General features: G+C 51.5%; 1 protein-coding gene across 1 annotated transcript; it reads left to right on the plus strand.

The window, feature by feature from the left end:
• Positions 1-217: 217 nt before the first annotated feature.
• Positions 218-8,020, plus strand: LOC123275624 (amine oxidase [copper-containing] 3). Its single transcript, XM_014833651.3, has 4 exons — positions 218-2,261; positions 3,775-4,060; positions 4,469-4,598; positions 6,178-8,020. The coding sequence occupies exons 1-4, from the start codon at positions 662-664 to the stop codon at positions 6,451-6,453; spliced, it is 2,292 nt and encodes a 763-aa protein (XP_014689137.3). The 5' UTR covers positions 218-661; the 3' UTR covers positions 6,454-8,020.
• The last annotated feature ends 5,383 nt before the right edge of the window (positions 8,021-13,403 follow it).

Raw genomic sequence — 13,403 nt, forward strand, 5'->3', positions numbered from 1 at the left:
GGATCTAGAATCTCCCAGAGAATATTAGGGACTCTGGCCAAGGAAATTAGAAATGGGAGAGAGAAGGCAAGGGGGACAGACTAGGCCAAGAAATGCTGTTTGGGAAGCTGAAGGGCTGGGGGTGGGGATTTCCTTGGAAGGAAAATAATAGTTGCAAGTTACAGGAAAGGGAACATCTGTCCCTGAGCACATGGGGGCTGGGCAAGAAGCGGGCTGAGGGAGATGAGGGGCTGCTTTGCACAAACTCGGCTCCTGGCTGGTGGTGCATTTCCATGCTCAGGCTAGCCAGCTGTATTATCTTGAAAACTGCCGCCCTCTCTCCCCCCACCCCCCCCACTTCCTCTTACTCCAGCTCTCTCCAGCTCCAAACCTGACCCAGAGAGCAGAGTCTGATTTGGAGCCTGGAGGACAAAGCCATGTAAGGTCTGTGGAAATCGCTGCTGCCCTGCTTCAGACCCGCCCCCCAACTCTGGCCCGCCCCACCCTCTCCCCAGCCTTCTCTGTTCTTCCCACTCTCAGTCTCCTATGCATCTGAAGACTGGGAACCTCAGCCAGCATCCAAGATCCCCCAATATAGGAACCAAGAGAGACCCTCTTCTGCTGGCCTGAGAATACAAGTCTCAACTCTGGCTCAATCTTCTGTCCCTCTGCTCGCAGGACAATGAACCAGAAGACCACCCTGGTGCTCCTTGCTCTGGCTGTCATCACCATCTTTGCTTTGGTGTGTGTCTTGCTAGCTGGCAGGGGAAGAGATGGGGGTGAAGTCAGCCCACCTCCCCACTGCCCCTCTATATCTCCCAGTGCCCAGCCCTGGACACACCCTGGCCAGAGCCAGCTGTTTGCAGACCTGAGCCGAGAGGAGCTGACGGCTGTGATGAGCTTTCTGACCCAGCAGCTGGGGCCTGGCCTGGTGGATGCTGCTCAGGCCCGCCCCTCAGACAACTGCGTCTTCTCAGTAGAGCTGCAGCTACCCCCCAAGGCTGCAGCCCTGGCCCACCTGGACAGGGGAAGTCCCCCGCCTGCCCGAGAGGCACTGGCCATCGTCTTCTTTGGCGGACAACCCCAGCCCAATGTGAGTGAGCTGGTGGTGGGACCACTGCCCCAGCCCTCCTACATGCGGGATGTGACTGTGGAGCGTCATGGGGGCCCCCTGCCCTATTACCGACGCCCCATGTCGATCCGAGAGTACCTGGACATAGACCAGATGATCTTTGACAGAGAGCTGCCCAAGGCTGCTGGTCTCCTCCACCACTGTTGCTTCTACAAACACCAAGAACGGAACCTGGCGACGATGCCCACAGCCCCGAGTGGTCTGCAATCAGGAGACCGGGCCACCTGGTTTGGCCTCTACTACAACATCTCAGGAGCTGGGTTTTACCTGCACCCTGTAGGGTTGGAGCTGCTGGTAGACCACAAGGCTCTGGACCCTGCCCACTGGACCATCCGGAAGGTGTTCTTTCAAGGCCGCTACTATGAGAGTCTGGCCCAGCTGGAGGACCAGTTTGAGGCTGGCCTGGTGAATGTGGTGCTGGTCCCAGACAATGGCACAGGTGGGTCCTGGTCCCTGAAGTCCCAGGTGCCCCCGGGTCCGGCTCCCCCTCTGCAAGTCCATCCCGAGGGTCCCCGCTTCAGTGTCCAGGGGAACCGAGTGGTCTCCTCATTGTGGACTTTCTCCTTTGGCCTGGGAGCTTACAGCGGCCCAAGGATCTTTGACATCCGTTTTCGGGGAGAACGACTAGCTTATGAGATTAGCCTCCAGGAGGCCTCGGCCGTCTATGGTGGAAATTCGCCAGCATCAATGCTGACCCGCTATATGGATGGCAGCTATGGCATGGGCAAGTTCTCCACTCCCCTGACCCGTGGGGTGGACTGCCCCTACCTGGCTACCTACATGGACTGGCACTTCCTTTTGGAGTCCCAAGAACCCAAGACAATGCATGATGCCTTTTGTGTGTTTGAACAGAATCAGGGCCTCCCCCTGAGGCGACACCACTCAGATTTCAGCTCCCACTATTTTGGGGGCCTTGTAGAGACAGTGCTGGTTGTCAGATCTGTGTCTACCTTGCTCAACTATGATTATGTATGGGATATGGTGTTCCACTCCAGTGGGGCCATAGAAGTCAAATTCCACGCCACGGGCTACATCAGCTCAGCATTCCTCTTTGGTGCTGCCCGAAGGTACGGGAACCAGGTTGGAGAGCACACACTGGGCACCATCCACACCCACAGCGCCCATTTCAAGGTGGATCTGGATGTAGGAGGTAAGCCATCCTGGGGGGGCAGGGATTCCAGAAGAGGGGGCTCAAGAGTTATCTCAATTTGCTTTGGTCTTTATGGAGGTCATCCAGAAAAGGAAGATTTGAGCATGAGTCTGTGGTTTTGGAGTTTCATGCTTCCTCCTTTGCTGGATGGGAGAGAGTTGGCTGCTGAATTTTATTTGGATGTTAGCTCGTTGGCTGGGTGCACAGCTACCACCCTCCCTCCGTGTGAGTCGTCAGAAGATCTTGGGAAATGGCAAAGCTCAGTGAGGAGGCAGGATCAGGATTGGGGCTAACATGGTCCCCTTTGCCCTCTTCCCTCCCTTGCACTTATATGGGCCCCACAGAAAGGAGGCAGCCATTTGTCTTTCTGCTCATCTCTCTGCGTCTGGCTTGTGGTGCTGGTGTTTGGGAGGATCCCATTGCATTCTGTGAGTCCCTGGCATGCAGCCAGTCACTGGAGCACCCCAGGCTGTACATTTCCTGGGGAGATGGACCCTCCTCCTCCCTGATTTTCCACCTCTCTCTGGGCACAATACACTTAAGTGAGAGGGGTAGAATGGATACTGTGGAACATTCTGGATAGTTCCTGGAGTTGGTGGTCACAGAAAGAGCCAAGGCTACATGATGTCTTGGAGTCTTTGTCTCTTCACTTTCCTTCCCCACATTGAGTTGATCACTGGATTTTTTCTGTTCTGCCTCTGAAATACCTCAACCCCCTTGCCACTCCTGGTTAGTGCCAGTTCTCACTCTGCTGCTTCCACTCTGCTTCCTTTCAGAACGAGGGTCCGTGCTGTACCCAGAGAGACCTACCAGCCAGGCCAGCCTGCTCCCTCATGCAGCTCCCACTTTCCCCATCACCTAGAGGATGCCATAGGCAGAAGAGCCTACAAGGCCCTTCCCGTTAGAGCACAGCTCCCACAAACTTTCAGATTCTTCCCTGAGGACTGCTTTAGCCACACTCCACCCTTCCTGTCCCTGGACACACACATCACATGTTGCAGTGAGGCTTCTTGGCTTTTTCTCAGGTTTTGCCCCTGCCTAGAATGCCCTGCCGTGTCATCTCTACTGGTGACATCCTGTAAGGTGAGGCTGAAAAGCTGCCCAGGAAGGCCTCCTTTTCCCACCTGCACATGTGTTCCTATAACCTGGACCCTTGAATGTGGTCCTCTCACATTGCATGCCAGTCAGGGCTTTGCCTTCTGTGTCCTCTGTGAGAGCAGGAGGGGAAGGACAATGTTTCATTCATCTGTGTGTCTTCAGAGCCAAGAATAGGCCTCCCTGCTAATGAGTATGAAAGGATGAATGAATGAAATCCTTGAAGAAATATTTTGCAGGTCAACAGCTGTGTCTGGAAGATTGGGAGTGTTTTGGAGAGAGGGGAGTGAAACAGGGGGCACACTCAATTCTGGGCTTCCTTTGGCCTCCACTCTGAAGTCAGGTGGGGGCAGGGTAGCTGCATGACCAGCCTGCCCTCCCACCCTTCCCCTCACCCACATCCACCCCATCCTGGCAGGACTGGAGAACTGGGTCTGGGCTGAGGACATGGCCTTTGACCTAACCTCAGTACCCTGGAGCCCTGAGCACCAGATACAGAGGATGCGGGTGAGCCGGAAGCTGCTGGAGACAGAGGAGCAGGCCGCCTTCCCCCTGGGAGGCACCCACCCTCGCTACCTGTACCTGGCCAGCAACCATAGCAACAAGTGGGGTCACCCAAGGGGCTATCGTATCCAGATGCTCAGCTTTGCTGGGGAGCCGCTGCCCCGGAACAGCTCCATGGAGAGAGCCTTCAGCTGGGGCAGGTGAGTGGCAGGGTGTCAGAGAAAGGCTCGGGGAGATGAGAGTGAGAAGGGAACATTGAGAGGGCCAACCGGGAACTCAGTTCAAACAGTCTGTGAGATGAGGTAAGACTCCAGAAAGATTTCCTCGCTATCAAAAGGTACACAGTGGGCACATGGTCCCCATGGAGTACTAAAGCACAGGCCTGAGAATTCTTTTCTCTTTAGGATGGGGGAGGGGCAGTGCCAGGAAATGGCAGGGAGATGAACAGGAGGACCTGGAAAGGTGTTGGGTGACCCACTGTGGTGACATCAGAGTCACTGTGTGAATGAGACAGGAAAGCTGAAGTCCCTGCGATCAGCTCCCTTCCATCATAATCAGGCAGTAGGACAGAGTTAGTGACCACGGAGAGCTAACCAGTGCCTCCCTAGGTACCAGCTGGCTGTGACCCAGCGGAAGGAGGAAGAGCCCAGAAGTACCAGCATCTTTAATCAGAACGATCCTTGGACCCCCACTGTGGATTTTACTGACTTCATCAACAATGAGACCATTGCTGGAAAGGTCAGCTAACCATGGGAGGGCCGAGGGAGGGAGGGGGAGGCACAAAGATGAGCCTTACCTTCTCTTTTCTTTTTTAATTGAAGTATAGTTGACATACAATATTATGTTAGCTTCAGGTGTGCAACACAGTGATGAGACATTTGTATACATTACAAAATGGTCAGCACGATAAGTCTAGTGACCATCTGTCACCATACAAAGTATCATAATATTATTGACTATTCCCTATGCCGTATATTACATCCCCGTGACTTATTTATTTTATAACTGGAAGTTTGTACCCCTTAATCCCTTTCACCTATTTCACCCCCCATACCCCTCCCCTCTGGCAACCACCAGTTTGTTCTCTGTATCTATGAGTCTGTTTCTGTTTTGTTTTCTTTCTTTCTTTCTTTCGTTTTTTAGATTCCTCATATAAGTGAAGTCATATGGTATTTGTCTTTCTCTGTCTGACTTATTTTGTTTAGCTTAATATACCCTCTAGGTCCATCCGTGTTGTCGCAAATGGCAAGATTCTATTATTTTTTATGGCTGAGTAGTATTCCCATTATATATATATATATATAAACCACATCTTTATCCATTCATCTATTGATGGACAATTAGCCTGCTTCCATGAGCCTCACCTTCTCTTGGGGATCCCTGAAAACCTTCTGTTCTCCTCAGGGGTGGAGCTGACTCCTGCCTTCTATACTTTTGTGGATCTGAGCATTACCTCTTGAGAGAATCTTCCCAAGCTAGGAGTTCATATGCAGACTCTGGCTGAGGCTGGCCTATCCTCAAGAACCTACAGCCCTCTAAGTCTCAGATTTGTGAACTGAGTCCTTTTTGAGCTCGAGGACTCAAAGAGGGCTGTAAGTCATCAAGGAAGACCACATCTCTTGTATTTGAAGCTTCTCCCATTCCTGGCTTGACCACTAAAAGATTAATTTCTGAATGTTGGACTTTTCTGCCTCCAGAACCCTGATCTTCCCTCCTCCGTCCTCCTTCCTTCGGCTATAGTTTGGGAACTCTCCAAGAGTTAGGGGGAGAGGAGCTGAAGTAGCCTGCGGGTGTCATCATCCCTCCAAGGGTGGGTAGGTTGATGGTGGTGTGATGGGACATGTCAGAGATGGAAGACGCAGGCTCCAGATAGGGAGGCAGGTGTTGCTCCCAATATGAAATTGACTATTTATGCTTTGACTTCTGTACCAGTAGGAAAAAAATATTTAAAGACTTAAGATCCTGTGGCCAGCCCCGTGGCTGAGTGGTTAAGTTCACACGCTCTGCTTCAGCAGCCCAGGGTTTTGCTGGTTCAGATCCTGGGCGCGGACATGGCACCGCTCGTCAGGCCACACTGAGGCAGCGTCGCACATGCCACAACTAGAAGGACCCACAACTAAAATATACAACTATGTACCAGGGGTCTTTGGGGAGAAAAAGGAAAAATAAACTCTTTAAAAAAAAAAAAAAAGACTTAAGATCTTTTTGAGGGAAGATGGGCTGGCAAGGCGAATCCTTACACACAAGGCCACTGTGGGAGGCAGGCATGTCCTTAGCAAAGCCAGGCCTCATGATCCTCTTTCTTCTCCCCTGCTAGGACTTGGTGGCCTGGGTGACGGCTGGTTTCCTGCACATCCCACATGCAGAGGACGTTCCCAACACGGTGACCGTGGGGAACGGTGTGGGCTTCTTCCTTCGACCCTATAACTTCTTTGACCAGGACCCCTCGTTCGATTCTGCTGATGCCGTCTACTTCCAGGGGGACCAGGATGCTGGAGCCTGTGAGGTCAACCCCCTAGCTTGCCTCCCCGAGGCTGCTGCCTGTGTCCCCAACCTCCCTGCCTTCTCCCATGGGGGCTTTTCTCACAACTAGGTGGTCCCCAGGATGGGGAATGTGGCCGGGGCCCCGGGGCCAGGGTGTGTGGGGAAGGGGAGCAGTGGGCACTGGGTCAGGTACCCTGGTGCCCTCTTCTCCTTCATCACATCCCCCTCCTCACCTTCTCCCAAGGTCCTCTCTCTCCCATCTCCCTCCCTTGGATTCCCTTCTCTGCTGGGAACATTCCGAGCCTGAGATTCTTGACACAGGGGGGACTTAGCTTTGCTGATCCCAGACCTGCTGGGTGCCCATCGCATAGAGGAGAATGGCCAGCCAGGAGACTGAAGTGATGGCCAAGCTTGTCCCCAAAAGACTCCCTGCTTTTTGTTTTTTGTGTTTTCTGGCTTTCCCAAATCTTTTTAGGCCACCTCCAGGTCTCTCCTGGGCCTCCCCAGTCCCTCTCTTGGGAGGTGAGGATGGGGGCTCCGCAATGGGGATAGTCCCCTAGAGGTCCCAGGGCAGCATTCCTTTCAAGCCTACACATCCACAGATGAGTGAAGGGGCTTCTTGGCCCACATTCCCTCTCATCCAAGTCCTCCTCCTCTCCCTCTTCCTTCTTCTTGCCTACCACCTCTTACTCCTCTTCCTACCTGTTCTTCTGTCCTGGGATTTTCTCCCAGCCCTGAGAGGATGTTCCTCTGCCCCACGCTCTCCTAGTCCTCATTTCTCAACTTCAGTCTCCTCTCCTGGCCCTAGGCGTTTGGAAGTCTCAAAATGTAAGGGATATCTGGTTTGAGAGGAAAATCCCTGTCTGTCCCCCTGTGTCTGTCACATATGTGGAGTGGGAGTTGCCCGCACCCAAGTGTGGGGCAGGGTGTGCTCTCTCTGCCCATTTGTATAGTCTGCCTTGTGTTCTCTGGTGGAGGATGGTCACAGATACCGCAGCAGCTCAAGTTAGCATTTTAGGTGGATTTGTGGGTACAATGATAATAAGGAATGGTCACTTTGTCAGGGCTGTATGTGACCAGCCACGCCTATACTCAGCAGCAGCCAACATAGGAGGCTGGGTGGGCACCAAGGGTGAGAAGCAGGAAGACACAGGAACTCCAGTGATGGGCCAGGGGCTGTCCAATCACATGTGGGCATGTAGATAAGCCAGGACCTCTGGAGGGCGGGGCCTCCCACCCAGGCGTCCCTGGGACAGGGTTCTGGATTAGGGGGGAGTATGCAAACACCAAGAGTTTGGAAACAAAAGAAACATTCTTCCCTAGAGGACTGTTTAAATAAGTTCTGACACAGCCTTACAGTGCAATACTATATAGCTGTAAAAATAGTTATATCTCCTTATATACTAATAGGGAATAATCTTCCAGTGAAAAAGGCAGGGCACAGAAGTGTATAGGGTATACTTCCCATTTGTGTTTTAGGAAGGAGGAGAATATAAATAGATACTTGCTTATATATGCATATTCAGAAGAAATGGGTAACTCTGGTTCCTCTGCCAGGGGGAATCGGGAGGTTGGGGATTGGGGGGAGCTTAGCGCTGTATATACCCTTTTGTACATTTTGAACTATATGACTGTATTACCTATTCAAAGTAAATAATAAATGGACCCAAACAGGACCTGACTTTTTTTTTTTACTAACATGTCTTTAGGAAGGGGTGGGGGTAGAGGGAAGGTAAAGCGAGTCAAGGGATGGGCCCAGGGACTAAATTTCCTCGAGTTTGAGACCCAGAGAAATGGATGTGGCCTCTGGTAACTCCTTTGCCTTCTCTTGCTTGTACAGTGGTCCCTTGGCATCTGCAGGGGAATGGTTCCAGGACCCTCACCAATGCTCTAGCCCCTTATATAAAGTGGCATAGTATTTGCATATAACCTACACAGGTCCTCCCTATACTTTAAATCATCTCTAGATTACTTATAATACCTAATACAATATAAACGCTGTGTAAATAGTTATACTGTATTGTTTAGGGAACAATGACTAGAAAAAAAAGTCTGTACATGTCCAGTACAGATGCAACCATCGTGGGCCTTTTGAACCACAGTTGGTCGAATCCTCAGATGCAGAACTTGTGGATACAGATTGCCAACTGTATATCTCCGAGGAAAACATTAAGCCTCAGTCAGTCTCCCTCTCTGGCTCTCTCTTGCTCATGCTCCCCCTCTGTCTCTCTTAGAAGAAGGGACAATGAGAAGCAATGGGGGAGGGGTGACATCTGCCTGCTGGAAGCCCAGGTCAGGAGGTAAAGTGCAGCAAACAGATTTTGGATGCTGCTGAGCTTCTGATCAGAGCAAGGTCACATCCAGGGAGCACAGGCATCACGGAAGCTTCTACTACCTTCTGTGCTGCCCCAAGCCCAAATTCACTTTTGGGTCAATGGAACAGTGGATGCGGACAAGTCAGTGAACTGGAGAGAAACTAGTTTCCAAAGAACAGAGAGAACGACTTCAGTAAGAGAGGACCAATGATGGCTGGATTAATTTATCAAATGGCCTAGGGTGGAAGCAAGGGTGACAGAGGACAGAAGGAGACTGAGCACAAGGAGAGACTGAAGACTGAGAAAGGAGGAAAAGGGATGTCGTGGCCAGTTGTGGCTCTGATACTGACTTTAGACTTCCTCTTTCTCTGACCTGAGTAATTTAACTTCTCCATTACATACATATCCTTCTGTTTCCACCTGCTTATGGCTCCTTCTTAGGGTCAGTTGCACAATGGTCAGTGCTGGGGGCAGGGGGACGGAATAAAGGAATGCTGGTATCCCTCCTCTCCCCACCCCGTCTTACCAACTTGAAGCTCATTACCTTGAAACCCATCCCCAGACTGAAGAGTGTTACCGAACCCCAAGTGGCTTCACTCACCTGCTGCACACAAGCCAATCGCTGACACCACGTGCAGTGGAAGAAAGTAGAAATTTTATTACAAAGCACTGAGCAAGGAGAAGAGGCAACCAACGCTGTAATCCCAAAATCCCTGAAAAGCTGCAAGCAACGGTTTTTATTTGGGGTTTTAGGTAGGGGAGGGGAGCTTGTAGCCTTGGGGCTGAAGTTGTAAGAGTCCTCTCTGCAGGCGCGACTATCTTTCATATTTCTTCATGGGTCCCTTGTGCGATTTGGGGGGGACAGGGGTTCTATGTGTTGCATGCAGTGGATTTTTAGTCTGTGACGTCTAAAGTTTACAAGCGGTCATTTTAGCTTCTTAATGCTTGTGCGTGATGCTTGGTCAAGAGTGGGGCTGTCAGCAAGCTGCTTTCTTATCAACTGGCTTCCTGTTCTTCTGCAAAACAAGCTCAGAAACTTTGCTTACTTTGTTTGCCATATGACCCTTGTGGGTACGAGCACAATTTCATCCTAATCCAGGGAAATTTTAACTCCTTCGTTTCAAGAGTGTGAGTGTGTGACTGTGGTTGTGTCTCTCTGCGTCTCAGCGTAGGAATGACACCGCCTGCCTCAGGCCTGAGTGACACTGTAGATCCTGAGAATCCAGCCCAGGTGGGACCTGAAGGGCTGCAAGGTGGACCACCAGCCCCCTACCCCAACCCAACCTCTTCCTTAGACCACGGAGGCCGGCTGGAGTGCTGGCCTCAGACTTATGGTCAAGTGATAGGAGTGAATAGTGACCTAGGGACTGAGGATATCAAGTTCTGAAAACTGGTGCCCCCAAGGCTAAGATCTTTACGACTTGAGCCCACTGCCCTAAGAGTTGCTGGACAAGGGGACCCCTGAAGCTTAGGTCAGAGGACTTTTCCAGGAATGTAGACGTGGGAACCCGCTGTGAGGAGCACCACATGTGCTCCCTTGCCTCTGCTCTCCCCTCAGCCCTTGAGGAGGGCTCCACCTCCGAGTACAAGAGAAGGATTTCTTCATGCAGTCAACAAAGATTTATGGAGTACCTTCAAGTGCCAGGCAATGTGTGAGGCACTAGGATACGTTAGTAAATAAGGGACACAATTTCTCCCTCCAGGGACGAGAGAAGCAGGCAAGAACTGTTAGAAGGGAGGTGGAAGGAGGACAATAGCAGGGGCTTCTAACCCAGATTCAGGGATTGGGAAAGCTTCTTGAGGGATGTGATGTCTAAACTGTCCTGGCAGAGGAATAGAAGTTGGCTGGGGGAGAAGGAAGAGAGGAGAGAATGTTCCAGGCAGAGGGAACAGCATGTTCAAAGGCCAGGAGGTGACCATTCGAGTACTCAAGTTCATTGACAGGCATAGGGGCTGTGAAGAGAGCCTGGAGGGGCAAGCAGGGGACAGATGAGGCAGGTCCTTGCAAGCTATGGTTACCCTAAGAAAAATGGGGAGCCGTGGAAGGATTTTAAGCAAGGGAGTGACAGGGTCAGACTTGCCTTTGAGGACATTCCCTCTGTTTCAGATACAAAGAATAGAGTTGATGGAAGGCCTGGCCACAGGGAGATGGGTCAGAGGTAAGAAATGATGGTGGCCAGAAGGCATGGTGGTGGTAGGGGGGGATGACTCCTGTGGGAAATCTGGCCTGAGGAGGCCCTGTTTGCAGACAGCCCCGATCGGAACCCCACATCTGGATGCCTCCTTCCCTCCTCCCACCCTCTGCTGAGGTTACTGGGAAATGAAGAAGGATCCCTGGCCGCTGACTCTGGTCTTTGTCCTCTGTGCAGCCCACAACCTCCTGAAAGAAGAGCATTATATTTAACGAACACTTAACACATCACTTGGGAAAGTCAGTTGCTGATTAAAGTAAAATCCTACCCAACAATCAGTCTCCTTTGTAGTTAGTGCGGTTGTGCGATAGTTGGTCAGATCATCCTTGCAAACTTTATATAGTGCATAGCGGGCTTGAAAAAAGCTAAACTCATTTAAAAAAAAAAATGTCTAGGGCCCTCCTGAAAGTTTCTTTGACTGGGTTTGGCAGTGAGGATGGGCCCATTAATTCCAGTACCTCTTTACCTGTTTAAGGGGAACCCCACCCCTACCGGCCCCTCCCAGAAGGTTCTCTTTCATTTATCCACTCCCCTCTCTGTATTTTCCTCTCTCTCTCTTGAGTGGCTCTTTCCTCTTGACTCTCATCTTGCTAAGACTCTCCAGGGACCCTGCCTCTCCTGGGCAGGGGTCTTCTCTCAGCCTGTGCCTTCCCAGACGCCTTCCTGCAAGGAGTGCTCCACCCCTGCTGGGTGTGCTCCCTGCCCTCCCCTAGTCCCTCCTGGACCCACTGCTCTCCCTCTGCTGACCCACCGGCCACAGATACTGCTCTGACAAAGGTCACAGTGACTTCTAAATGCAAAATCAACAGGCCTTTCCGGCCGCCTACTTTCTGGACCCCTCAGTGGCATTTGACCACACTGACTACCCCCTTCTTAAAACCATCTCCTGTCTTGACTTCCCCACATTCTGACCCCTCCTCATGCATGCATATTTGCTGCTTCTCAGTCTTCTATGCTGGCTCCTTTACCTCTGCTCCACCCACCAGCCCACTTAGCCCCAAACTTTGGCATTTTCCAGGACTCTGTCGTTGGCTCTCCTCTCTCCAGAAGTGTTTTCTGGGTGATCTAAGCCTCTCTTATTTTAACTGGTAATATTTCTTGTTGGCCCAAATCTGTATTCCTAGCCTAGAACATCCCCCCTGCACACTAGGCCCGTAGAGCCCCTTACCCTTTTCCGAGGCATCAACACTGGGGCTTCCCATGAAGGATTCCCCCTTAAACTTGCTGCTCTTCATTTATGTCCTCCTTCTGGTGAAAGGCCCCACCATGCACACAGTCACCCAGTGGGAAACCTTTATGTCATCTAAGACATCATGCCCTGCCTCACCCACCCACATCCAATCCTGTCAACTCTGTCCTTAAACATCTCTCAGACTTATCCCTTCCTCTCTATCCTTGAGGTCAGTGGCCTCATCCTGGCCCTTTGCCTCCTACCTGGTCTCCTTACCTCTATTCTGCCCCACAGGTATGCCCTGCTCCACGCTGCACCCAGACCTGTCTCCCTAGAATGCAGAGCTTTGTGGAACCTGAGCCGGGTGTACGGGGCGGTCCAGCTGACTGCACAGGACCTCTGGGGCAACTCTGCTGAGGCCCCATGTTCTGGGGCCCAGTCCACAGCCTGCAGCCTTGGGGTGGACTCTGGCTTCCAGGGATAAACTCATCCTCATCAGGTTCACAGAGGCTGGGGCCAAATTTATTCAAAGAAAAATAAGACTTGGGGGGAAGTAGGATGTGTGGTCATGTCTTCTGAGTAATTCTTCAAAAGGGACACATTTTCAACAAGTTTTTAGGGATTTGACATGACTGTGAAGACTGGGATGAAGCAATATCGGAGGGAACAATGGGACAGCAAGACACTTAGAGAAGGTGAAGAGAAGGTGATCGGGGTGGCACCTTTTTATATCAGGTTCCCGCACCAGCCAAGGCAAAGGGTTCTGCCTGGATCATTACCCACCTCCCCATATGAGAGCCTGGCGATACCCCACCGGAGTGAACATTCTTGACCTCTGCTTGGTAACACTGGTCAGGACAAAAAACATTAGCATGGGGCCGGCCCCGTGGCCGGGTGGTTAAGTTCACGCGCTCTGCTTCAGCAGCCCAGGGTTTCGCCAGTTTGAATCCTGAGCGTGGACATGGCACCACTCATCAAGCCATGCTGAGGCGGTGTCCCACATGCCACAACTAGAAGGACCCACAACTAAAAATACACGACTATGTACCAGGGGGCTTTGGGAGAAAAGGGAAAAATAAAAAAATCTTTAAAAAACAAAAAACATTAGCCATCTTAACGATGTGTTCTTAGCTGGGAGCCAAGACCGAAGGGCTCAGACTCAAGTTCCCAGGCTGGCACGGTTGCCTTGTGGCCAAGGCTGGGTCTTGACATTAGATTCTGTTCCCCCTTATTCTAAAGGTCATACGGCCCCTTGCCAGTGGCCCCTTCCTACCTGAGCTATAGTAGTTCTATTTTTTGCCTTGACTGCAAGAAGCTCTGCAGTCTCTCGCTTCCATGTTGCTGCTCAGCTCATGAAAATACTGGCCGTGAATTGTATTCC

This window comes from Equus asinus, chromosome 13, assembly GCF_041296235.1.
Source record: "Equus asinus isolate D_3611 breed Donkey chromosome 13, EquAss-T2T_v2, whole genome shotgun sequence".
NCBI lineage: Eukaryota > Metazoa > Chordata > Mammalia > Perissodactyla > Equidae > Equus > Equus asinus.

Coding starts and splice junctions, on each gene's coding strand:
- LOC123275624 (XM_014833651.3), top strand. CDS start 662: ATGAACCAGAAGACCACCCTGGTGCTCCTTGCTCTGGCTGTCATCACC. Junction 2,262..3,774: donor GGTGGATCTGGATGTAGGAG/GTAAGCCATCCT, acceptor CCATCCTGGCAG/GACTGGAGAACTGGGTCTGG. Junction 4,599..6,177: donor ATGAGACCATTGCTGGAAAG/GTCAGCTAACCA, acceptor CTCCCCTGCTAG/GACTTGGTGGCCTGGGTGAC.